Raw genomic sequence first — 24,138 nt, 5'->3', positions numbered from 1 at the left:
CTCTTGGAATCCTCTGATAACCCTGGGCTGCTGCCATGCCATGGCCTGGGCACAGTGGAGCCTTATCCAAAAGATCTGGCTGCTTCCACCTCATACCAGGGGCCTGCCCCCAACCCCTAAAACTGTACAAGTATGCAAGGAAATACGTGCAAGGATATACGTGACGGCATTGTTAGAAGAGAGCTGCAAAGCAGAACAAAGCTGTAAATAACCTGAACGCCCGCTCACAGAAGATTGGTTCAGTAAATGCAGCACATACTAGTCAGGGGACTACTAAGCAAGAAGCAAAGGAATGGAATGGACATGTACGTAATGATATGGTCAGACAGCCAAGATATATTATTAAGTAAAAATGTAAGTGGCAAAACAGATCTCAACTGTGTACTTTTAAAAATGCTTATATATGTGTAGAAAATTCTGGAAGAATGGCTAGAAACCCTTAGTCCTGGTTGCATCTAGAGAATAGAACTGAGACTGAAGGGAGAAAGACTAACTTCTTAAGTGTGCCTTCCTCATTGTTTCCATCATTTCCCCTCTAGAAAGTATATTTAAAAGCTGGTGTAGTGGCCAGGCGCGGTGGCTCACGCCTGCAATCCCAGCACTTTGGGAGGCTGAGGCAGGCAGATTACTTGAGGTCAGGAATTCGAGACCAGCTCGGCCAACATGGTGAAACTCCATCTATAATAAAAATACAAAAAATTAGCTGGGTGTGGTGGCGCATGCCTGTAATCCCAGCTATTTGGGAAGCTCAGGTGGGAGAATCACTTGAACCTGGAGGCAGAGGTTGCAGGCACCCGATATTGCACCACTACCTTCCAGCCTGAGTGACAGAGTGAGACCCTGTCTCAAAAAAAAGAAAAAAAAAAAAAGAAAGAAATAGGTGGGGCGGGGTGGCTCACGCCTGTAATCCTAGCACTTTGGGAGGCCGAGGCGGGCAGATCACCTGAGGTCAGGTGTTCCAGACCAGCCTGGCCAACATGGTAAAACCCCATCTCTACTAAAAATACAAAAAATCAGCTGGGCGTGGTGGCAGGTGCCTGTTATCCCAGCTACTCAGGAGGCTGAGGCAGGAGAATCGCTTGAACCTGGGAGGCGGATGTTGCAGTGAGCTGAGATCGCGCCATTGCACTCCGGCCTGGGCAACAAGAGTGAAACTCCATCTCAAAAAAATAAATAAATAAAATAAAAAAAAATAAAAAACTAAATAAATAAAAATAAAAATAAGAGCTAGTGTAAAAAAGTGTAAGTTCGGCATCCATTCTCTGTTTGTTTTTTTAGAGATAGGGTTTGGCTCTGTCGCCTAGGCTGGAGTGCAGTGACACAATCACAGCTCACTGTGGTATTGAACTGCTGGGCTCAAGTCAACCTCCAGCCTCAGCTTCCTGAATGGCTGGGACTACAGGCATGTGCCACCACACCCAGCTATTTTTGTTTTTTTTTTTATTTTTATGTTGTAGAGATGGGGTCTCATTATGTTGCCCAGGCTGGCCTGGAACTCCTAGCCTCAAGCGATCCTCCTGCCTTGGCCTTCCAAAATGCTGGGATTACAGGCATGAGCTACCATGAGCCACTATGCCTAAGGCTGGGTGTGGTGGCTCATACCTGTAATCTCAGCACTTTGGGAGGCTGACGTGGGTGGATCACCTGAGGTCAGGAGTTAAAGACCAGCCTGACCAACATGGTGAAACCCTGTCTCTACTAAAACTACAAGAGAATTAGTCAGACGTAGGGGCAGGTGTCTGTAATCCCAGCTACTTCGGAGGCTGAGGCAGGAGAATCATTTGAACCCGGGTGGCAGAGGTTGCAGTGAGCCTGGCCTCAGCATCCGCTTTTTTTTTTTCAGACGGAGTTTTGCTCTTGTTGCCCAGGCCGGAGTGCAATGGTGTGACCTCGGCTCACTGCAAACTCTGCCTCCCGGGTTCAAGCGATTCAGCATCCATTTTTAAAGCCCTTAATTCCCTTTCCTGGAGCAGCACTATCTAAATGTTGGCTTTGGGCCTCTCATTACCAAGCTCACACAAGGTCTCTGGAGACAGAGCCCCACGAGAACCTGCTCCATCTTCTTGGCTTGCAGACCTAGAATTAGGATGGGGGCTTTTCAGACCATCTAGTGCTCACAACAAAACCTATGTCTGCAGTGACCAAAAGAAAACATCCTCTTCTCTCTCTGACTCACCCCCTCTGGGCTCAGCACGTCCTGTTCTCCTCTTTGATCTCGGGCCATGTTGGCCCAGGTTGTTCCTCCGACTGTTGCTTTGCTTCCTGCCATTCTGTGTGCTCGAGTTACAAAGTTAGCCTACTCCAGAGTGGTATCTGAGCCACACCCAGATAAGACGTTTTCATGTCTGGACTACCAAAGGGGGACACAAACCTTTAAGGAGGGACACAAACTTTTAAATGATGTCCGTACAATCTCTTACCTTGGGGTTCAGTGCCGTCTTGCTTTCGTGAAGTCATTTGATACCTTATTGTGTCATCTGAACACAATTCTATCGTCTGCTGTAAATGTTAAAGTAAGCCAACAGCACACAAGGTTGATAAGCTTCTGGTCACACAAGACTTTTTCATCTCTCTTTTCTCTCTTTTTCTCCTGCTAGCAGAGTCTTGATCATCTGTTTCTCTATATTTCAATGAGAGTTAGTTAGGGATGGGTGAAATTTGTGCCATTAGTCCTAAGATGAAATCTTGTTAAAATCAGAGACTGGGCCGGGCGCGGTGGCTCATGCCTGTAATCCCAGCACTCTGGGAGGCCGAGGCGGGCGGATCACGAGGTCAAGAGATCAAGACCATCCTGGCTAACATGGTGAAACTCCGTCTCTACTAAAAATACAAAAAATTAGCCAGGCATGGTGGCAGGCACCTGTAGTCCCAGCTACGCAGGAGGCTGAGGCAGGAGAATGGCATGAACCCGGAGGTGGAGGTTGCCGTGAGCTGAGATCACGCCACTGCACTCCAGCCTAGCGACAGAGCGAGACTCCGTCTCAAAAAAAAAAAAAAAATAATAATAATAATCAGAGACTGACACGGAAGGTTGAAGTGGTGATAGATTGAAAAAGGCTGAAAGATTCAGGAGGGTGATATTATTTTTATGTGTGGACTTAAATTCCACATGATACCCTGTAATTCTCCTCAAGCTAATTCCAGTTTTGTGTCTACCCATTTCCTCTGATTTCTTGTAAATCTTGATTCATGGATAGGACAGCCACAGAATTTCTTTGCAAAGTAAAGGTCCTGTCTTCCATTTTAAGTATCCTTTTAGTCTTTCATCCCCTGTGTAAAAGTTACAAGTTTGTCATGAATTCCTTAGAAATGTTGGGCCGGGCATGGTGGCTCACACCTGTTATCCCAGCACTTTGGGAGGCCGAGGCCAGAGGATCATGAGGTCAAGAGATCGAGACCATCCTGGCCAACATGGTGAAACCCTGTCTCTACTAAAAATACAAAAAAAAAAAAAAAAAAAAATTAGCTGGGCATGCTGGCAGGCGCCTCTAGTCCGAGCTACTCAGGAGGCTGAGACAGGAGAATCACTTGAACCTAGGAGGCGGAGGTTGCAGTGAGCCGAGATCGTGCCACTGCACTCCAGCCTGACGACAGAGCAAGACTCCATCTCAAAAAAAAAAAAATGTTTAAGTATCGCATACATATATAACCCAATTTGTAGATATTAGCATAATCCATGCTTAGATCTTGGTTTTTAGATGATAACAATAATGGTGATGATGACGTTGATACTATTACTAACAGCCAACTTTTACAGTGTCATTGCACTTTGTAGGTTCTGTCATTTATTTATTTATTTATTGAGACATTCTCGCTTTGTCACCCAGGCTGGAGTGCAGTGGTGAAAACCCCTCATAAAACCATTCGATCTTGTGAGACTTATTCACTACCACGAGAACTGTATGGGGGACCCACCTCATGATTCAATTATCCCCCACTGAGTCCCTCCCACAACACATGAGAATAACGGGAGCTATAATTCAAGATGAGATTGGGGTGGGGACACAGCCAAACCATATCACACCCCTTTCAGAAACCGACAAACGTGTGTATGGCTAGAAGAACTTCTGATTGGTGTAAAAGTAATGGATGTTTCTGAACTTAATTGTATTTTCATGAATTTAGAACTGTTTTCCTGAGAAAAATTCCTGTTTTCCCTTTAGTAATCCCCTTGATTCGCCTCTGCAGACACGTGGGATGACCAACCACCAGGTGAGAGTCTTGTCCAGTCTCCTCAATTTCCACCTTTTATCATCTGGTTGTTCAACATTAGCCCACAGTGTGAACATCTTCATTTGAGGCTCTTTCTAAAACGGTTGCTGGCTCCCATGGTGTGCTGTAATTACTTAACAACCAGCTCTTCAAGGAGGGGAAGGGGGCCCTGATTTGTTATCATTGACTGATTTCTGTGCTGTAAATACTCCCACTGTGGCCAGTTCTAGCTACCAGATGTACCGATATTGAGTGTGGAGGAGCACACCATTATACAGCTGACGAAAGTGGCCTCAAGAGTAAAGTATAATAACACAAGCAGGACATGATGGAGTCGGAGCATTTATTACCTTTTAAAAATATAACTTAAGGCTGGGCACGGTGGCTCATGCCTGTAATCCCAGAACTTTGGGAGGCTGAGGTGGGTGGATCACTTGAGGTCAGGAGTTCAAGACCAGCCTGGCCAATATGGTGAAACCCTGTCTCTACCAGTGCACTTCAGCTTGGGCAATAGAGCAAGACTTTGTCTCAAAAAAAAAAAAAAAAAAAAAAAAAAAGAAAAGAAAAGAAAAAAAACAGGCCAGGTGCAGCGGCTCACGCCTGTAATCCCAGCACTTTCAGGGGCTGAGGCAAGAGGACTGCTTGAGTCCAGGAGTTCAAGACCAGCCTGGGCAACATGGCAAAACTCTATCTCTACACAAAATATTTTTTAAAAATTAAAAAAAAGAACAGTGCCTGGCAAATACTAAGTGCTCAGAAATATTTGTTATTGTAACTAAAAGATAAAAGCTTGAAAGGCAGAATGGCCTTAAAAATGGTGGTAAAACAAAAATGTTTGAGAAATGAAAGCTGGCATGACACCAGGCTGGAGTGTAACACATGGAATTTGTATTTCAACCCGTTTCCTTCCAACAAAGTGCAGTTGTGACCCTGTGTGGATGAGTCTCCAGTGGAGAGTGAAGCCAGGATGGTGAGGGGACCCGGGGCAAGGAGTGGGTTCAGAAGCTGGGAAGGCACTAAGTTCTCCTCTAGTGGGAATGGGGAACAAGGGGAAGAATGATGGGCTGGAAGTCAGCAAGTCTGGGTTACCCTGGTCACTAATGTTTGTCTCTTTAGGAAAATCACTAAATTTCTCTGGGACTTACTTGCAATAGGGCTAGGAGATCCCCAGGGTCCTTTAGGCTTCACACATGTGTGATTCCTGACTGCTCCATAGACATTCTTGCTCCTTCTGCGGCATAAAGAGGTTCAGTTGACCATTTGTTCCTTCTCTCGCCTTGCCCCATTTTGACTCATTTCCCTCCTAAATTGTGTGTGTTGAAGTTGGAAGAAAAAGAGTCAAGATAGATAAGTAAAGCTTAGGAAGATGATGTATGACTGAAGATGATGTATCATGAGCCAATAAAAATGACTGGAATCAAGGCTGGACATGATGACTCACGCCTGTAATCCCAGCACTTTGGGAGGCTGAGGCAGGTGGATCACCTGAGGTCAGGAGTTCAAGACCAGCCTGGCCAACATGGTGAAACTCTGTCTCTACTAAAAATACAAAAATGAGCTGGGCATGGTGGCGCACGCCTGTAATCCTAACTACTTGGGAGGTTGAGGCAGGGGAATCGCTTGAACCCGGGAGGTGGAGGTTGCAGTGAGACGAGATCACGCCACTGTACTCCAGCCTGGGTGACACAGAAAGACTCCATCTCAAAATAAACAAAATGATTGGAATCAATGTCTATTTATGATATTACCTTTAGAAAGTGTGCTAAATCTTCTCTCAGTTTGCTTAAGCTCAAGCAGTACCTTGTATAATTGCCTGGAAGGCGTAATGCAGTGCCCTGAGCGATGCTGAGTAGGTAGCAGCTCCCACAAGTAACAGCTGATGAGTTAGAAGCATGAGAGGCCAACTTCTCCCCAAGCCTATTAAGAAGAGAATAAAAACAGGGGTCCCTACTTGTGATGGTTAATGTTGTGTGTCAGCTTCACTGGGCCATGGGATGCCCAGATAGCTGGTCAAACAATATTCTGGGTGTGTCTGTGAGGGTGCTTCTGGAGGAGATTAATGTTTGAATTGGTGGCCTGAGTAAAGCAGATGGCCCTTCCAATGTGGGTGGGCATGATCCAATCGGCTGAAGTCCTCAGCAGAACAGAGAGACTGACCCTCCCCTGAGTAGGGGGAGCTCCTCCTGCTTGAGCTGACACATTGGTCTTTTCTTGCCTTTGGCCTCAGACTCAACTATCAGCTCTTCGATCTCGAGCCTGCTGGCTTTCGAATTAGAACTTATACTTTGGTCTCCAGCTTGCCATCTGCAAATCTTAGGACTTCTCAGCCTCCAGAATCATGTGGGCCAGTTCCTCATAATACATCTTTCTCCCACCCTCTCTTTCTACACCTCCACACCCTAATTAGTCCTATTCCTCTGGAGAGCCTTGATGCACCATTCCCGAAACTTGAGGGGCAGAGAGTGAGCTTGGATTCATTTGTATGCTTGGTTGCATACTCCACTCAAACACACTCAGGACTACAGAAGAATTCAGTGGGGAAGGGGGGTGGGTTGTCAGGGCAGAATCTCCAACAGAGGGACCTGGATGTTTTACTATGTGTCATGCATGGTGATGCAATTGTTTTTGTTTTATTGCATGGCAGAGAGCAATGGAACTGTGAGAAAAGCAGGTGTTAATAAGTCAATGAATCTAGGTTCAAATCTTGATGTGTAAACCAGGTCAGGTTGCTTAACCTTTCTGAGCCTCAATGTCTTCAATGGTAATATGGAGCCGACAGCACCTACTTCACTGGGCCACTGTGATGGTTAAATTAAATACTGCATGGGAAGTGCCTGGAATACAGTAGTTATTCCACAAAAGCTAGCTCCCCACTACCGCCTCCCCCCCACATTTACATGTATGACTCTTTATTCAGCAAAGGCTTATCAGCCTCTTATCATGTGCCCGGCACTGTACTTGGTGTTGGAAAAAGAGTGAACAGGATAAAGTCTTTGCCATGACTAGGGCAGACAAAAAGCCTACCTATGTGTTAATAACTTTTTTTTTTTTTTTTTTTTTTGAGATGGAGTCTTGCTCTGTCACCCAGGCTGGAGTGCAGTGGCGCGATCTCGGTTCACTGCAAGCTCCGCCTCCTGGGTTCACACCATTCTCCTGCCTCAGCCTCCGGAGCAGCCGGGACTACAGGCGCCCGCCACTATGCCGGACTAAATTTTTTTGTATTTTTATTAGAGACGGGGTTTCACCATGTTAGCTGGGATGGTCTCGATCTCCTGACCTCGTAATCTGCCTGTCTCGGCCTCCTAAAGTGCTGGGATGACAGGTGTGAGCCAACGAGCCCAGCCCCTATTTGTTAATAACTTCTATGGTCCTGTCTTGAAGACAATGCAAGGTGAAGTGAGCCGGCATAGCTGGGCTGGGTTCAGGTGCTACCTCAGCTCAGGATCTAAAATGCCCTCTCTACAGTATTAATCTTTACACTGTGAGTAAGGAGAGAGAGGCGGCTGTGATTCTGGGGAGAGCATCCTGGGCAGAGGGCACAGTACAAAGGCAGTGGGGGGCCCAGCAGAAGACAAGATTGGGGAGGTGGGCAGAGGCTGGTCCTGTGGTCTCTGCAGGTCTTGGTTAGGGGTCAGAGTTTGAGTGTAAGTGATATGGGAAGCCCTGGGGTTGGGGAACACAACTAATCTACATACTTATTGCACAGGATGGATGATGGGAGGGAGAAGATGGTGAGGGCCTGGGAAGAGTAGATGCAGGAAGACCAGCCCAGAGGCCACTGAAGGATGAGGCCAGTTGGAACAGGAGAGTGGCAAAGGCGGTGTGGAGGAGTGGCTGAATTCCAGACATATTTTAGTGGTAGAATAAAAAATACTGGCTGATGGATGGGGTGTGTGTTGTTAGGGAAAGTGTGGAATTCAGGATGACTCTCAGGTTTGGCGCTAAGCAACTGATGCTCATGATCGCCTCCTCCCCTCTAACCCATACATAAATGCCAACAGAAACGTGGGTTTGCATGGAAAGTTTCCAAGTTAATTTTTTTTTTTTTCGAGATGGAGTCTCGCTCTGCTGCCAGGCTGGAGTGCAGTAGCGCGATCTCGGCTCACTGCAACCTCTGCCTCCTGGGTTCAAGCGATTTTCCTGCCTCAGCCTCCCCAGTAGCTGGGACTACAGGCATGTGCCACAATGCCAGGCTAATTTTTGTATTTTTAGTAGAGATGGGGTTTCACCATGTTGGCCAGGATGGTTTCAATCTCTTGACCTCGTGATCTGCCCACCTCGACCTCCCAAAGTGCTGGGATTACATTAGTGAGCCACCACACCCGGCTCCAAGTTAATTTTTAAGACAACAAACACAATATTAGTGCTGGAAGGAACCTCAGGCATTGTTAATTGAACAGAGACCTGGAAGGTCACACAGCAATTTACCACAGAACTGGCCCCTGGTTTACAGATTCCTTGCTTAGCGTTTAGGCTAACATGCTCCATTTGGCGAGGGGTTAAGTTGAGGTAGAGAACCCATGGTTTAGGCTACCGGGAAGTGGTGCTTCTTGAAAGTTACTTTATTAAATTTTAAATAGATGCTGTTTATGCATGACAGATAATGCATAGGTATAAAGAATAACAATACAAGATAGGGTTGTGGATCTCCTCCATTCTGGTTTAAGAAATAGAGCATTATCATTCTCTTTGTGGCCCTTGAATGCCTCTCACCAATCCCTTTTCTGACCTCTCTGAGTTTTATCACTCCTTGGCTTTTCTTTATAGTTCTACTGGATGGTTGTATCCCCAAATAGTTGATACGGTTTCGTTCTGTGTCTGCACCCAAATCTCATCTCGAATTGTAGTCACCATGTGTGGAGGGTTTACCACCTCCTGGTAGCCTAAACTGTGGGTTCTCTACCGCAACTTGATCCCTTGCTAAATGGAGCATGTTAGCCTAAACACCAAGCAAGGGGTCTCTAATCCCCATATGTCGAGGGAGGAAGGTGATTGGATCATGGGGGTAGTTTGCCACATGCTGTTCTCATGGTACTGAGTTCTCATGAGATCTGATGGTTTTATAAGTGTTTAACAGTTCCTCCTTCTTGCTCTTTCTCCCCCTTTCTCTTCCTCTTTTCCTCCCTCCATCTCCTCTTCCCTCCTCTTTTCCCACCTCCCTGCCCCTCTTCCCCACTTCCTCACTTCCCCCCACCCTCTCCCGCCTCCCCTGCCACCATGTAAAACATGCCTGCTTCCCCTTCTGCCATGATTATAAGTTTCCTGAGGCCTCTCAAGCCATGTGGAACTGTGAGTCAATTAAACTTCCTTCATTTATAAATTACCCAGTCTTGGGTAGTATCTTTGTAGTAGTGTGAGAATGGAATAATACAATAGTATATTGTTTTGTGTGGTTTTGAACTTTACCTAAATGGAGTGACTGTGTGTCTTCTTCTGGTACTTTCTTTTGGTCAACACTTTGTTTTAGAGATTCATCTGTATTGCTGCTTGCAGCTATTGTTCACTAATTTTTCAGAATCGCATTCTGTCCCACGAACATATCAGTTTATTTACCCATTCCACCGTGGATAGACAGCTGGGCTATTTGTAGACTTCTGCTAGTTTAAGTGGCACAGCTGTGGGGATTCTCATTCACATCTCTTGGTGTACATGCTCAAGAGCTTTCCTAGGATACATGGGTAGGAGTGCAACTGCTAGTTGCTTATCTTCAGCTTTACTGGATAATGCCAAATTATTTACAGAGATATTATATTGGTTCACACGACCTCCAGTGGCACAGAATTTCTACTGTTCCACATTCTTGTGACATTCAATATTGTCAAATTAAAAGAATTTTGCCCACCCAATGAAAGTGAAAAGGTACTTCATTTAGGTTTCAATTTGCATGTCCTGGGTATTGTTGAGATGAAACATATTCTTAAATGTTTATTGCCAGCCATATTCTTCTGATATGAAATGAAACTTCATATCCACACAGCATATTTTGGTGGCCAGGAGGTGTCATCATCACATTTTAAGAACTCTGTGTCTTTTCTCCAAAACTTGTTCTAACTGCAGCCTTCCCCCTCTTTGGTGATGCAACTGTCCTTCTGGCTGCTAAGGCAGATGCCTTGGAGCTCTCCCTGTCTTTCTCTTTTTCTGACCACATCCCCATGTGATAGGAAATCCTGATAGGAAATCCTCCTTTCAAAATGCATTCAGAAACCGACCACCTCTCACCTCGTCTGCTGCCTCCACCCTGGTCCAGGTCACTAGGCTCTGAATTTCTGCAATAAGTCTTCCTCATTTGCTGTCCAGGCCCTGAGCAGCAGTCAGATCACATCACACCTGTCAATAACCCACAGTGGCTCCTAACCTCTCCCAGAATAAAAGCCAAAGCCGTTACAATGGCCCATGTGGTCTTATACAACAGCGTTTAGGGATGTGGAAAAGAGGGTGTTGGCTGGGGTGATGGAGGTGACCAGGTCACCTATCTTCAGCTGGGCTGGGGCTTATGATGCAGTGGCCAGTGGCCATTGAGGGTCCCTAGGGTCCGTAAGAAAGGACAAGTCCTAATGTACAAGCACTTTCCTATGGTTTTGTATTTTCCAATGTCCCACTGGCCAGAGCAGGTCACCCAGCCAGGCTGATTCCAGGGCTGGAAAGTAGAGTCCATTTCTTGCTGGGAGGAAGCACAAAGCCAGATGGCAGAGGGTGAGCGTATAGGGAGTGGTGAGTACGTGGCCATTGTTGAAGTTTACTACCCTGGGTTAAGTGTTACAAGTACCAGTGGTGGGTAAACCTCTAGGGATGATCGCATAAAAGAAAATCAAAAGGTCTACATGGTTGGAGTATTGCATTAAAAAGATGAGGACTACTACATGCATTCGCTTTCTGGAATCTGTGTTTAAATGCCATACACTTTAAAATCTAATCTGCTTGCCCTCTGATTTGGAGACAATTAACCCAGAAATTATCCAGGTTCTTTAGGGCTCCAAGACATTCTAAAAAATAAAGGTGAACGTTGAATTTAACCAGTTGACAGCTGTTCTTGGATTATGATCAACCAGCCTGTGGCAGCAGGGCACATGCTGAGAACAAGCCTCAGGTTCTCTAAGCTCTCCCACCACCACAATGTTCAGCTATAGTGAACTCATAGAAACCATGTGTCGGGGCCTCCAACCTCGCCAAGCACCATAACAAGTTTGAGTTGCGAAAAAATTTTCTCTACTCAAAATTGTGAAGCGAAACGGCAACGTTTAAATTACCACATATTTGTCTTTGAAGAACTTTGCAACAACTTCATTGACTGCTAAATTTAGATTCATAAAAATCTAAATAACGGCCGGGCACGGTGGCTCAGGCCTGTAATCCCAGCACTTTGGGAGGACGAGGTGGGCGGATCACCTGAGGTCAGGAGTTCAAGAACAGCTTGGCCAACGTGGTGAAACCCCGTCTCTACTAAAAATACAAAAATTAGCTGGGCATGGTGGCGGGCGCCTGTAATCCCAGCTACTCGGGAGGCTGAGGCAGGAGAATCACTTGAACCCAAGAGGCAGAGGTTGTTGTGAGCAGAGATCGCCATTGCACTCCAGCCTGGGCGACAAGAGTGAAACTCTGTCTCAAAAAAAAAAAAAAACAAAAACAAAAACTAAATGACATTTGAAAGCAATTTGTAGATTTTCACACTTCCTAAGAATTCTCAAAGATGCCAAAAACAAAAATCACAGCCACTAGCAATTTAAATGACTTCCTCGTAGCCAAATAAATCCTAAGGTAAAATTATAAACATTCCCTTAAATTCAAATTTTATAACAAAAAGAAAGATAATGGGGAATGGAGGGTGAATTATTGTGTTTGATACATTTGGCGGTGAAAAATACATATATTACGTACTGTTTAGGGTCCACTGAGAGTCATAAAACTGACCCTAGTGACCGAGCTACCGGAAGGACTTGGCAAGGGCCTAGCGAGCTCGGTTATCTGCGTTTTCCAGGTGGGGCAGCCCAAGACCCTTATCAGACCCAGAGAAGCTGGGTTTCCGCCCAAAGCCCGGCCCCAAACCACCGATTTCCGACCTTTCAACCTACTTTGGCAGAGCAAGAGTTTCCGCGGGAGACTCCCTGCTTCCCTCTGCCCAGGTCCCCTGAGGCCGAGTGCGGTACTCAGTGCTGAGTACTGAGTGCTGAGTAAGGGGTGCCGAGTGCCAAGCACTGAGTAACTGGGGGAGGGGAACCATGCAGCTGTCATAAATTAGCTCCTGTGAGGAACAGGAACTCCGAGACTGCGGCCGGGCCAGGTGGGCAGAGGTCGCAGCGCCCTCGCCGCGTTCCCAGTCCCCATCCGACGCCAGGACAGCGCCTCCTTAACTGGGATAGCCCCTGAGAGCGTGGGCGGAGCCCCTCCCCGCGACCTCAAGGCCCCGCCCCCTCGGCACCTCCCGGCCCAGCAGCTCGGAAGACCGCGAGGCGCGCTTTTCTGACGCATCGGCGCCTCTCGTCTGACGTATCCCTGCCCCGCCCCCGCCCCGCCCCCGGCTGCGCGGCGCCCGCCCTCCCTCAGTCAGAGCTGCGCGTCTGAGGCTGCTGAGGCGACGGCCGGTGTCGTGGTCGCGGTACCTATTCCAACACGGCTCGCGGGCCCGTGCCGGCTCCGGTCCCCGGCGCGGCTGTCCGAGCCCCTGCGGCGGGCGGGCGATGGTGTGGCGGAGCACGCGGACGCGGGCGGCGCGGCGGCGGGCATGAAGGAGAATGGAAGGGCAGGACGAGGTGTCGGCGCGGGAGCAGCACTTCCACAGCCAAGTGCGGGAGTCCACGGTGCGTGGGGACCGAGGCAGCCCTGACAGCCCCGCGTGCCCGCCCGGGCCCTCCGTCCCCGCCCCCGGGCCCTCCGGACCCCCGGACCCCTCACCTCCGGGCCTGCGCTTCGCGCCTCCCGCCCCGGCCTCTGCCGCTCTCCCTCCCCACCCCTCCCCTCCCCTCCCCTCCCCACCCCTCCCCTCCCCTCCCCACCCCTCCCCTTCCCTCCCCTCCCCACCCCTCCCCTTCCCTCCCCTTCCCTTCCCTTCCCTTCCCTTCCCTCCCCTTCCTCTGTCTGCCCCCCGCTCCGCTCTTGCCTCCCCTGCCCCCTCGCGCTCCCTCCGTTCGAGCCCCGACCCCGCCCCCGCCCCGCGGCCTCAGTGCTGCTCTTCCCTTCCCGCGGGGAGGGCTGCGGTGCGCGCCGCGCTCTGGGACCCCAGGGGCTTCCTCTCTGGGCGGGTGTGCGGCTTGCGCCTCGGGGTGTGGACGGCGGCCCCGCCGGTGCGCGCCCCCGCGCTCCGCCGCCAGGCCAGGTAGTCAGGTGGATGCGCAGGCGTCCCGGAGAGCCTGGGTGGGCCCGGCGGGTCCGGGAAGGGCCGGGCTGCGCGGAGCCCGCCCGCCTCTCGCGTTTGGACCCGGCCGGTTACCTTGTCCCGGTCAACACCTCCTGCCCTCCTGGCGCCTCACGTTTCCATCCCTCTTTCATCTCCCCCAGCCCCCACGTGGGTTGAGTTCGAAACCTTACCGTTTGGGATGAGAATATTGGTTATTTATGGGAGTGAGGACCTCAGCAAAAGTCCATTTTGCTATGGAAGCAACTTCTTAGGGAAGCGGCAGCTTTTTTGGCCCATGTTCCATGTGTGCTGTTGGCAGGAGTCAGGAAGCGGACTTGAGCTTGGAAAGTCTACTTTGATGTTTTTATCTTTTCATGATGCTCTAGAATGTATTGTAATTGGGTTTATCTGTGTTTTCATAACTGTTGTAAAATATGTCATTTTTTTATGTTTATATTTACGCCTCTCCTAAGTTGTCTACAATTCAGTCACACTTGGTTTGAGGTGAAAAAATTCTGCTTTAGAATTATCTAATTTGTGTACTCACTGATCTTGAAAATTGAGAATCACTTTGGAAGTCATACTTTGAATAAAGAGGACATATAAAGTCTGAGCTGGTGGAATTTGAGTTAGTGGAATTTGGTACACATTTAGTTGTAATTTTTATAATTGAAGCTAAAATACACAGAGATAAGTTCATGTAATCATACATGTACCCTTCAGATCATTTCATACTAAACACGCCTGTGTACTCCTGAATCCACCAGGAGTTTGAGACCGGTCAGCCTGGCAACATAGTGAATCCCCATCTCTACCATTATAAAAAAGTAAATAAATAAATAAGCACAATTTTACTAGGATCCCAGAGACTGATTCCTTTCCCCCTTCCAATTACTTTCTCCTCCACCAAGGGTAAACGTTGCCCTGGCTTCTAATATCATAGATTAGTTTTTGCTTAGTTTTGAACTTTATGCAAATGGAATCTTCCCGTATATACTCTTGTGTCCAGTTTCTTGTACAATGTTTGTGAAATTTCTCCATGTTGTATGTGGTTATAATTCATTCTCGGTGCAGTAGTTGTGTGACTATAGCACAATTTATTTTTCATTTTACTGTTGATGGGCACTTCAGTAGTTTCTAGGTTTTGGCTATGAATATATATATGTGTATATATGTGTATATATATGTGTATATGTATGTATATATGTGTGTGTTATATATATGTATATGTGTATATATGTATATATATGTGTGTGTGTGTATGTATATATATATATATATTTTTTTTTTGTGATGGAGTCTCGCTCTGTCTCCCAGGCTGGAGTGCAGTGGCACAGTCTCGGCTCACTGCAACCTCTGCCTCCGGGATTCAAGTGATTCTCCTACCTCAGCCTCCTGAATAGCTGGGATTATAGGCGCACACCACCACACCCAGCTAATTTTTCTATTTTTATTAGAGACGGGGTTTCTCCATGCTGGCCGGGCTGGCCTTGAACTCCTGACCTCAGGTGATCCACCTGCCTTGGCCTCCCAAAGTGCTGGGATTACAGGCGTGAGCCACCACGCCGGGCTGGCTATGAACTTTTTGTACATAGCTTTTGGTGGACATGTTTGTGCATTTCTGTTGGGGATAGCCCTAGGAATGGAATCCCTAGATTAAAGAGTGTGCATTTGTTCATCTTTAGTAGATACTTTAAAACAATTTTCCAAAGTGGTTGTACCAGTGTACACTTCCGCCAGTACTGACAGTCTCAGAGGTGTGGTTGTTACTCATCTTTATCAATACTTGGTATTTTCTGTCCTTTTTAATTTTAGTCATTCTAGCAAGTGTGTTATAGTGTTCATCATACGAATAATTTTAATTTGCGTTTTCCTGATAACTAATGAATTTGAGCACCTGTTTGTTTATTAGCCATTTGGAAATCTTTTGTGAAGGGTCAAATTTTTTTCCCCATTTAAAAATTAAGTTTATCTTTTTAATATTGATTTGCAAGGTCTTTACAGAATAACTTGTATTATATTGTTATACAGGTGGATATGATTTCTTTGTCAGAAATATATACTGCACATATTTCTTTCCCACTCTGTGGATGCCTTTCACTTTTAATGATATCTTCTGATGAACAGAAATTATTAATTTTATTATAGTTCAATTTATTAAAATTTTTTTGAGTACTTTTTATGTCCCGATTAAGAAATCTCTGCTTACTCTAAGACTGATGTTCTCTTGTTCTTTTCTCTAAATGCTTTATTGAATTACTCTTCTCATTTAAATTTGCAATCTATTTCAAATTTTTTTTTTGTGTCTGGTGCAAGGTAGGAGTCATATTTTTTTCTCCCACAGGAATGTCCAATTGCTTCAGCACTATTTAGGACTTTTGTCACAGATAGGTAACTGTATATTCATAGGGTTTAATTTTGGACTTTATGCGGTTTTATTGGTCTATTTGTCTTTAGTTTTATTATTTTTTTAAATTTGAGACAGGTTCTCACTCTGTTGCCCAGGCTGTAGTGCAGTGGCGCAATCATGGCTCACTGCAGCCTTGACTTCCAAGGCTCAGGCGATCCTCCCACCTTAGCTTCCCAAGTAGCTGGGACTACAGGCTTGAATCATACAGGTGTGCACTAACAGACCCAGCTAATCTTTTAATTTTTTGTAGAGGTGAGGTCTCACCGTGTTGCCCAGACCTGTCTCCTGGGCTCAAGTGATCCTCCTGCTCTTTGGCTTTACTTTTAATTAATTAGATATTCTAGAATTTGGGTTGAGAAAGGGACACATGCTAAAACAGTCCAGAGCTTTGTCTACTCCCCTGAAAACAGTTTTGGTACCGATTATAGAGTTCTTTAGTTCTGACTCTCCTCACCCCTGTTTCCCTCAACCCAGTACCCCTGGCTGGTTGAGTCTACTCCATCTTCTACAGAACCAGCGCAGACAGTGACCAGGCTCAGGGTTCCCAGTCTTTGGCATTTCTTTCTCAAATGATTTATATTTAGAGTGAATGTAAATACTTTTTCTCTAAGACCTGTTGCCAATTTTTAAAATTATTCAATTCTTTCTGATTTTGCTACATAATGCTATAATTGCTTAACTTTTTTATCATAAGATATATATATAACATGCAATTTACCATATCTAAATATACAGTTCAGTGGCGTTAAATACATTCACATTGTTGTGCAACCACCACCACTATCCATTTCCAGATCTTTTTCATCAACTGAAACTTGATACCCATGAAACAGTAACTCTCCATTCCTCACTCTCTCCAGCTGCTGGTTCTGCCTATATGAATCTGACTATTCCAAGTTGAACCATACAATATTTGTCCTTTTCTATCTGGCTTATTTCACTTAGCATAATGCCTTCAAAGTTCACCTGTGTTGTAGCATGTGTGAAAATTTCTTTTTCTTTCTCTTTTTTTTTGAGACAGAGTCTTTCTCTGTTGCTCAGGCTAGAGTGCAGTGGCGTGATCTCGGCTCATTGCAACCTCTCCCTCCCTGGTTCAAGCAATTCTCCTGCCTCAGCCTCCCGAGTAGCTGGGATTACAGGCGTGCGCCACCACACTTGGTTAATTTTTGTATTTTTAGTAGAGATGGGTTTCACCATGTTGGCCAGGCTGGTCTCGAACTCCTGACCCCAGGTGATCCACCTGCCTCAGCCTCCCAAAGTGCTGGGATTACAGGTGTGAGCCACTGTGCCTGGCCTCATTTTTTAATTTTTTGTAGAGATGGGGTTTTTGCTATGTTGCCCAGGCTGGTCTTGCACTCCTGGCCTCAAGTGATGCACCCACCCTGGCCTCCCAAAGTGCTGGGATTACAGGCGGGAGCCAACGTGCCTGGCCCAGAATTTGTTCAGGCTGAATAATATTTTCTTTTTGTGTATACTGTATTTTGCTTACCCATTCATTCATCAATTGACCTGAGTTGTTTCTGTTTTTGGCTGTTGTGAATAATGCTGCCGTGATCATGGGTGTACAAATATCTATTAGAGTCCCTGCTTTCAATTCAGAAATAGAATTGCTGGATCATATGATAATTCTGTGTTTAATTTTTTTTTTTTTTTTTTTTTGAGACAGAGTCTCGCTGTGTCTCCCAGGCTGGAGTGCAGTGACTCGATCTCGGCTCACTGCAAGCTCCGCCTCCCAGGTTCATGCCATTCTCCTGCCTCAGCCTCTCGAGTAGCTGGGACTACAGGCACCCGCCACCACGCCCAGCTAACTTTTTGTATTTTTAGTAGAGACGGGGTTTCACCATGTTAGCCAGGAAGGTCTTGATCTCCTGACCTCGTGATTCGCCCGCCTCAGCCTCCCAAAGTGCTGGGATTACAGGCGTGAGCCACCGTGCCCGGCCTCTATGTTTAATTTTTTGAGGAACTGCCATACCATTTTCCCCAGAGGCTGTACCATTTTATATTCCCACTAGCAAGGAGCCAGAGTTTCTGGTTCTTCCGCATCTTCACCAACACACATTGTTTTCTGTTTTTCTTCTTTTTTTTAAAATGGATGTGAAATGGTATCTGATGCTGGATTTGATTTGCATTTCCCTAATTATTAGTGAAATTCAGCATTGTTTCATGTGCTTATTGACTCTATGGACATCTTCTTTGGAGAAATACCTGTTCTTTGCCTGTTTTTGAATTGAGTTGCTTGATTTTTGTTGTTTAGTTTTAGGAGTTCTTTATATATTCTGAATATTAACCCCTTATCAGACATGTGATTTCCAAACACTTCTCTCCCATTCTGTAGGGTTGCCTTTTTACTCTGTTGCTAGTGTCCTTCGATGCACAAAAGTTTTTAATTTTGTAGTCCGATTTATCTATTTTTTCATTTGTTGCCTGTGTTTTTTTGTGTCATATCCAGGAATTCATCACCAACTCTGGCATCATGAAGGTTTTCCTCTAAGAGTTGCGTAGTTTTAGCTCTTATGTTTAGGTCTTTGATCCATTTTGAATTAATTTTTTTGTACAATATAGTGTTTAACTATTTTTTCTTTTTTTTTTTTTTTGAGATGGAGTCTCACTCTGTCGCCAGGCTGGAGTGCAGTGGCGCAATCTCAAGGCTCACTGCAACCTCCGCCTCCCGGGTTCAAGCAATTCTCCTGCCTCAGCCTCCCGAGTAGCTGGGACTACAGGCGAGCGTCACCACGCCCAGCTAATTTTTGTACTTTTAGTAGAGACGGGGTTTCACCGTGTTGGCCAGGATGGTCTCAATCTCTTGACCTCGTGATCTGCCACCTCGGCCTCCCACAGTGCTGGGATTACAGGCGTGAGCCCCCGCGCCCAGCCTAGTGTTTAACTTTTAAATACTCATGTAATAATTTTGTCTCTTGTGTTATGAATATCTCATAGTTCCCTTGTCAGTTGCTTTAGTGATCATATTTGACTTTGGCTATTAGTATCAGGTAGTAATGATTGATTTCCTTTCTTTTGAGAGCTAGCTATGAAATCCTAAGGCTGCCAACTAACTGGGTATACCCTCTCTTGGCTAAGGGGACCCCAGGAAACCTTAAAAACTGAATTCCCAACCAGAATGGGATGGGACATCTGACACGCCTCAGTATACCCACTCCCTTTTGAGGTTTAAACACAGCTGACCAGCATTAATGTTAAAATAGAGATCTGAAGACTGAAAGAACAGACTCTTTGTGGCAATAAAATACCAAACTGTGAACAAGATGTAGGGCAATGCCAGGCAAGGGTTAAGTAAAGCATCCCCTTAAAGAATAAACTGGTTCTAACTGCCTCAAGGTGTTTCTTTTTTTCTGGCGGCTAAACAAGCACTGGCCTCCAGATAAGCAATATTAAGATAACTGCAGCTCACTCACTGCCAGACCCTAAGTGATCCCCACTCCCCTGTTCCACAAGCCATAACTATAGCTTTGATTGGACAAGAGACTGATTTCAGTAACTTTCTCCTGAGAAGAGCACTGAGCATGAAGTGGTTCTGGCCAGTTTACAGAGGCTGTGCACTTCAATGCCTTCATGTCCCTGCTTCGCCATCTGACTACAGGGTCTCATTGTAATCCTTTTAGATGTTAAGTCTCCACCCACAAGTGAATATGGATAAGTATGTAACATACATGTTTATTCAGCCTGCATGTGCATGACCTCCCCCACTTTGTGAATATTCATAGCTCCTCCTATAACCTGTTAAATATATAAACTTGGCCAACCTGTTCAGCATAAATCCCTGTTCTATCCTCCCTTGAAGGTCTGTTTCTGTGCTCTGCGGGAGGGTGCTTCCCAGCTATCAGGATTGCCACCTTGTAGGCTGTGACTCTTTACAAAATTATTTTTGAGGCAGAGTGTGGTTCCGTCACTCAGGCTGGAATGCTGTGGCACAAACACGGCTTACTGTAGCCTCTATCTCCCAGGCTCAAGAGATCTTCCTACTTGAAGGAAGTCTTTTTTTTTTTTTTTTTTTTTTTCTTTTTTTGAGGCAGTCTCACTCTGTCACCCAGGCTGGAGTGCAGTGGCGCTATCTCAGCTCACTGCAATTTCTACCTCCTGGGTTCAAGCAATTCTTGTGCCTCAGCCTCTTGAGTAGCTGGGATTACAGGTGCCCACCACCACACCTGGCTAATTTTATTTATTTATTTATGATATGGAGTCTCACTCTGTCACCCAGCCTGGAGTGCAGTGGCACAATCTCGGCTCACGGTAACCTCTGCTTCCCAGGTTCAAGTGATTCTCCTGCCTCAGCCTCCCAGTAGCTGGGATTATAGGTGCCTGCCACCATGCCCGGCTAATGTTTTTGAATTTTTAGTAGAGACAGGGTTTTACCATGTTGGCCAGGCTAGTCTCAAACTCCTGACCTCAAGTGATCCTCCTGCCTTGGCCTCCCAAAGTGGTGGGATTACAGGTGTGAGTCAATGCGTCTGGCCATTTTTGTATGGACAGGTTATTTCCGTGTTACTCAGGCTGGTCTTGAACTCTCCTGGCCTCAAGTAATCCTCCTGCCTCAGCTTCCCAAAGTGCTGGAATTAGAGGTGTGAGCCACCATGCCCGGCCTGGCTGCGCAATCTAAATTCTTCCTTATCCTGGGTATGGCTTAAGCTCCCCTCTTGGCTAGAATATTTTTGGAACCAAGTCTGGGGTTGACTGGGACTTTTTTTTTTCTTTTACACGGAGTCTCTCTCTGTCACCGAGGCTGGAATGCAGTGGAGCGATCCTGGCTCACTGCAAACTCCGCCTTTCAGATTCCAGTGATTATCCTGCCTCAGCCTCCCAAGTAGCTGGGATTACAGGCACCCGCCACCATGCCTGGCTAATTTTTGTATTTTTAGTAGAGATGGGGTTTCGCCATGTTGGCCAAGCTGGTCTTGAACTCCTGACCTCAGGTGATCTGCCCCTGCCTTGGCCTCCCACAGTGCTGGGATTACAGGCATGAGCCACCGTGCCTGGCCAGACTGGGACTTATACAACAGAGATTTTAGAACCTTCCCATTTAGTTGGCTCCTTTTAGGCCAAATGGGAGGTGGGGAGATAATGGGGATAGAAGTATCCTTCACCTACTGCCTCTCTAGATGAGTTTACCTGCTGTTTTCTACTGGTGTCTTGCCCTCAGCTCTATGGCTTACCCTTTATGCAGGAGATAAAAAACTTTAGTCCTTCCCACTTGGGAATAGTGGTTGGGCAGAAGGTGGGAACCAATCACCAATCTTCTATGTAAGTTCAGAATGCAGTTATCTTGGAGTCTGTAGTCTTTTCTGACCTTTGTCATTGCCCTCCAGCAAAAGACCTCCAAGAGCACACCTGTAGTTGGACAAACTGGGCTTATTGCATATTGCAGTGAGTTCCATGGGGAACTGTGGGGTGTTTCAGTAACTTTTCAAATGGGATTTGGGCTTCTACTAGGTAGTTTGGGAAGGGTTTAAGGAAGTGAGGCTTTGATCTGTATGGGATGCTGTTAGGAAGCTGGAAAAATTCTGTAATTGGATAGCTTAAGAAATCTTTTCTAGAAGGAAAAAAGACTGGAATAAAGCTAAAGCTGTAACTGGTAAAGAAGCAACAGTCATTCCTGTTAGCCAGGATAGAGAGTTGGTCATTTCTGTGATTTGGACAATGTTCATGTTTTTTTTTTGCTTGTGTTCAGGAGTGATTACAGAGTGGTCTTGTTTATTAGTCTTTATCCATCATGGTCTTGTCTGATATTTATGTTCTCTGAAATTGTTGATGTTCAACAGAAGAGTCAGTCATCAAGGCCTAGGTGTGTGCCTTGCTCTGAGTTGTTAGCCAGTTTACAGCAACACCAAGGCCCAGCTGTGATATTACCAGGCCAGCTCCCAGATGTCAGGGGCTGCATTTCTTTTTCTCACGTGGTTGTAAAGTCTTCTAGTGGAATGATGTATTAGAAACAAATCCAATAGGCAACATACGTTGAAGTGAGTTTCTAACATAGAAGAGCAAAAAGGAATGGGATAGAGGTATAGAGGTTTCATTTGTATTTGACTTTTCTAAACTGGGTTAAATCAGCTTCCCCTCTGCGGTAGGCAGCATAATGGCCCCTGAAGTTGGTAATCCATGTGGTAATCCCTGGAGCCTGTGGTATGTTACTTTACATGGGTAAAGGGATTTTGCAGATGTGAGTATGTTAAAGGGGAATTACCCTGAATTATCCAGGTGGGCTCTATGTGATCACAGGGTCCTTATAGGAGAGGCAGGAGGGTCAGAGTCAGAGGAGATGTGATGACAGAGGCAGAGGTGGAGTGATGCCCTTTGAGGAAGGAGGAGGGACCATGAGCCAAGGAGTGTGGGCGGCCTCCAGAAGCTAGAAACGTCAAGGGAATGAATTCTTTCCTAGAGTCTCCAGAAGGAACCAACCTTGCTCCCACCTTGATTTTAGCTCAGTGAAACTCAATAAATTTGTGTTGTTTTAAGTCACAAAGTTTGTGTTATTTGGTTACAGCAGCCATAGGAGATTCCTACTCCTTCATCAGGAGGCTTTGACTTTCACTGCTGTCCCTGTATATCTTACCACTCCATAGTTGTGTACTTGAGGTTAAAGGAAACTGGGACATTCTAATTACATTCGAGATAATTTTTCATGTCTCTATTCTGTCCTCCTTTTTTTTTCTGAGATGGAGTCTTGCTCTGTTGCCCAGGCTGGAGTGCAGTGACACGATCTCGGCTCACTGCAGCCTCCGCCTCCCGAGTTCAAGCAATTCTCCTGCCTCAGCCTCCCAAGTAGCTGGGATTACAGGTGTGCACCACCACACCTGGCTAATTTTTGTATTTTCAGCAGAGACAGGTTTCACCTGTTGGCCAGGGTGGTCTTGAACTCCAGACCTCAGGTGATCTGCCTGTCTTGGCTTCCCAAAGTGCTGGGATTACAGGTGTGAGCCACCATGCATGGCCCTGTCCTTCTTTTTTAAACTTGATTGTATTGCAGTAAGAATACCTAATGTGAGATCTACCCTCTTAACAAAAATTTTTTTTTTTTTTTCAGTCAGAGTCTCGTACTGTCTGTCGCCCAGGCTAGAGTGCAATAGCGTGATCTCGGCTCACTGCAACCTCCACCTCCCAGGTTCAAGTGATTCTCCTGCTTCAGCCTCCTGAGTAGCTGGGATTACAGGCGTCTGCCACCACATCCAGCTAATTTTTTGTATTTTTAGTAGAGACGGGGTTTCACTATGTTGGCCAGCTAGTCTCGAACTCCTGACCTCGTGATCTGCCTGCCTCGGCCTCTCAGAGTACTGGGATTACAGACGTGAGCCACTGCACCCAGCCCCTCTTAAATTTTTAAGTGTGCAATTATATTGTTGATTATAGGTACAGTGTTGCGTAGCAGATTTCTAGAGCTTACTCATCTTGCTTGACTGAAGCTTTATGCCCATTGATTAGTAACTCTCAATTTCCTTCCCTGTCCCTGCCCCTGAGAACCACCATTTCCACTCTTTGAGTTTGTGAATTTGACCATTTTAGATACCTTATATAAGTGGGATCATGCAGTATTTGTCTTCTTGTGACTCTTTTTTTCACTTAGGTTAGTGTCCTCAAGATTCATCTATGTTGTTGCATTTTGCAGAATTTCCTTTTTTTTTTCCTCCTTGAGATGGAGTCTCGCTCTTTTTCCCAGGCTGGAATGTGGTGACTGCAGCCTTGACCTCCTGGGCTCAAATGATCCTCTCACCTCAGCCTCCTAAGTAGCTGGGACTACTGGCACCCACCACCATGCCTGGCTAATTTTTTGTCTATTTTTTGTAGAGACGATGTCTCACTATGATGCCCAGGCTGGTCTCAAACTCCTGAGCTCAAGTGATCCTCCTGCCTTGGCCTCCCAAAGTTCTGGGATTATAGGCATGAGCCATCATGCCTGGCTGAGTGTCCTTTTTTCAAATATTTTTAAAGGTGAATAGTATTCCATTGTATACCACATTTTCATTATCCATCCGTTAATAGACATTTAGGTTGTTTCCACATCTTTGCTATTGTGAATATTGCCTCAGTGGATATAGGAGTGCTGATATCTCTTTGAGATTGCGATGGTGATTCTTAGGATAAATACTCAGAAGGGAGATTGCTGAATCATATGGTAGTTTTGTTTTTAATTTTTTCAGGAACCCACATATTTTCCATAGCAGCTGCATCATTTTGC

General features: G+C 46.0%; 1 protein-coding gene and 1 long non-coding RNA gene across 15 annotated transcripts in view; one reads left to right on the top strand and one right to left on the bottom strand.

The window, feature by feature from the left end:
- Positions 1-1,232: 1,232 nt before the first annotated feature.
- On the bottom strand, positions 1,233-6,540 carry LOC129532316 (uncharacterized). The gene is made up of 3 exons (XR_008677999.2): positions 6,013-6,540; positions 5,358-5,443; positions 1,233-2,620 (listed from the first exon to the last, which is right to left on the bottom strand). It is a non-coding gene; the product is annotated as an uncharacterized lncRNA (long non-coding RNA).
- Positions 6,541-12,739: 6,199 nt separating this feature from the next.
- Positions 12,740-24,138, top strand: part of LOC101148918 (limb region 1 protein homolog) — a 155,946-nt gene continuing 144,547 nt past the window's right edge. For 12 of the 14 annotated variants that reach the window (XM_063706902.1, XM_063706903.1, XM_063706885.1 and 9 more), the window contains exon 1: positions 12,748-13,007. In XM_063706902.1, the coding sequence (XP_063562972.1) occupies positions 12,932-13,007 (76 nt within the window). In that variant the 5' untranslated portion in view covers positions 12,748-12,931. Of the gene's footprint in view, positions 13,008-24,138 lie in introns of all 14 variants that reach the window. The other 2 variants (XM_063706889.1, XM_063706905.1) reach the window with 2 other exon arrangements.

The sequence above is a fragment of the Gorilla gorilla genome, chromosome 1, assembly GCF_029281585.2.
Source record: "Gorilla gorilla gorilla isolate KB3781 chromosome 1, NHGRI_mGorGor1-v2.1_pri, whole genome shotgun sequence".
Lineage (NCBI taxonomy): Eukaryota > Metazoa > Chordata > Mammalia > Primates > Hominidae > Gorilla > Gorilla gorilla.
The sequence above is the reverse complement of the archived record's forward strand: the minus strand, read 5'-3'. Positions and strand labels throughout refer to the sequence as shown.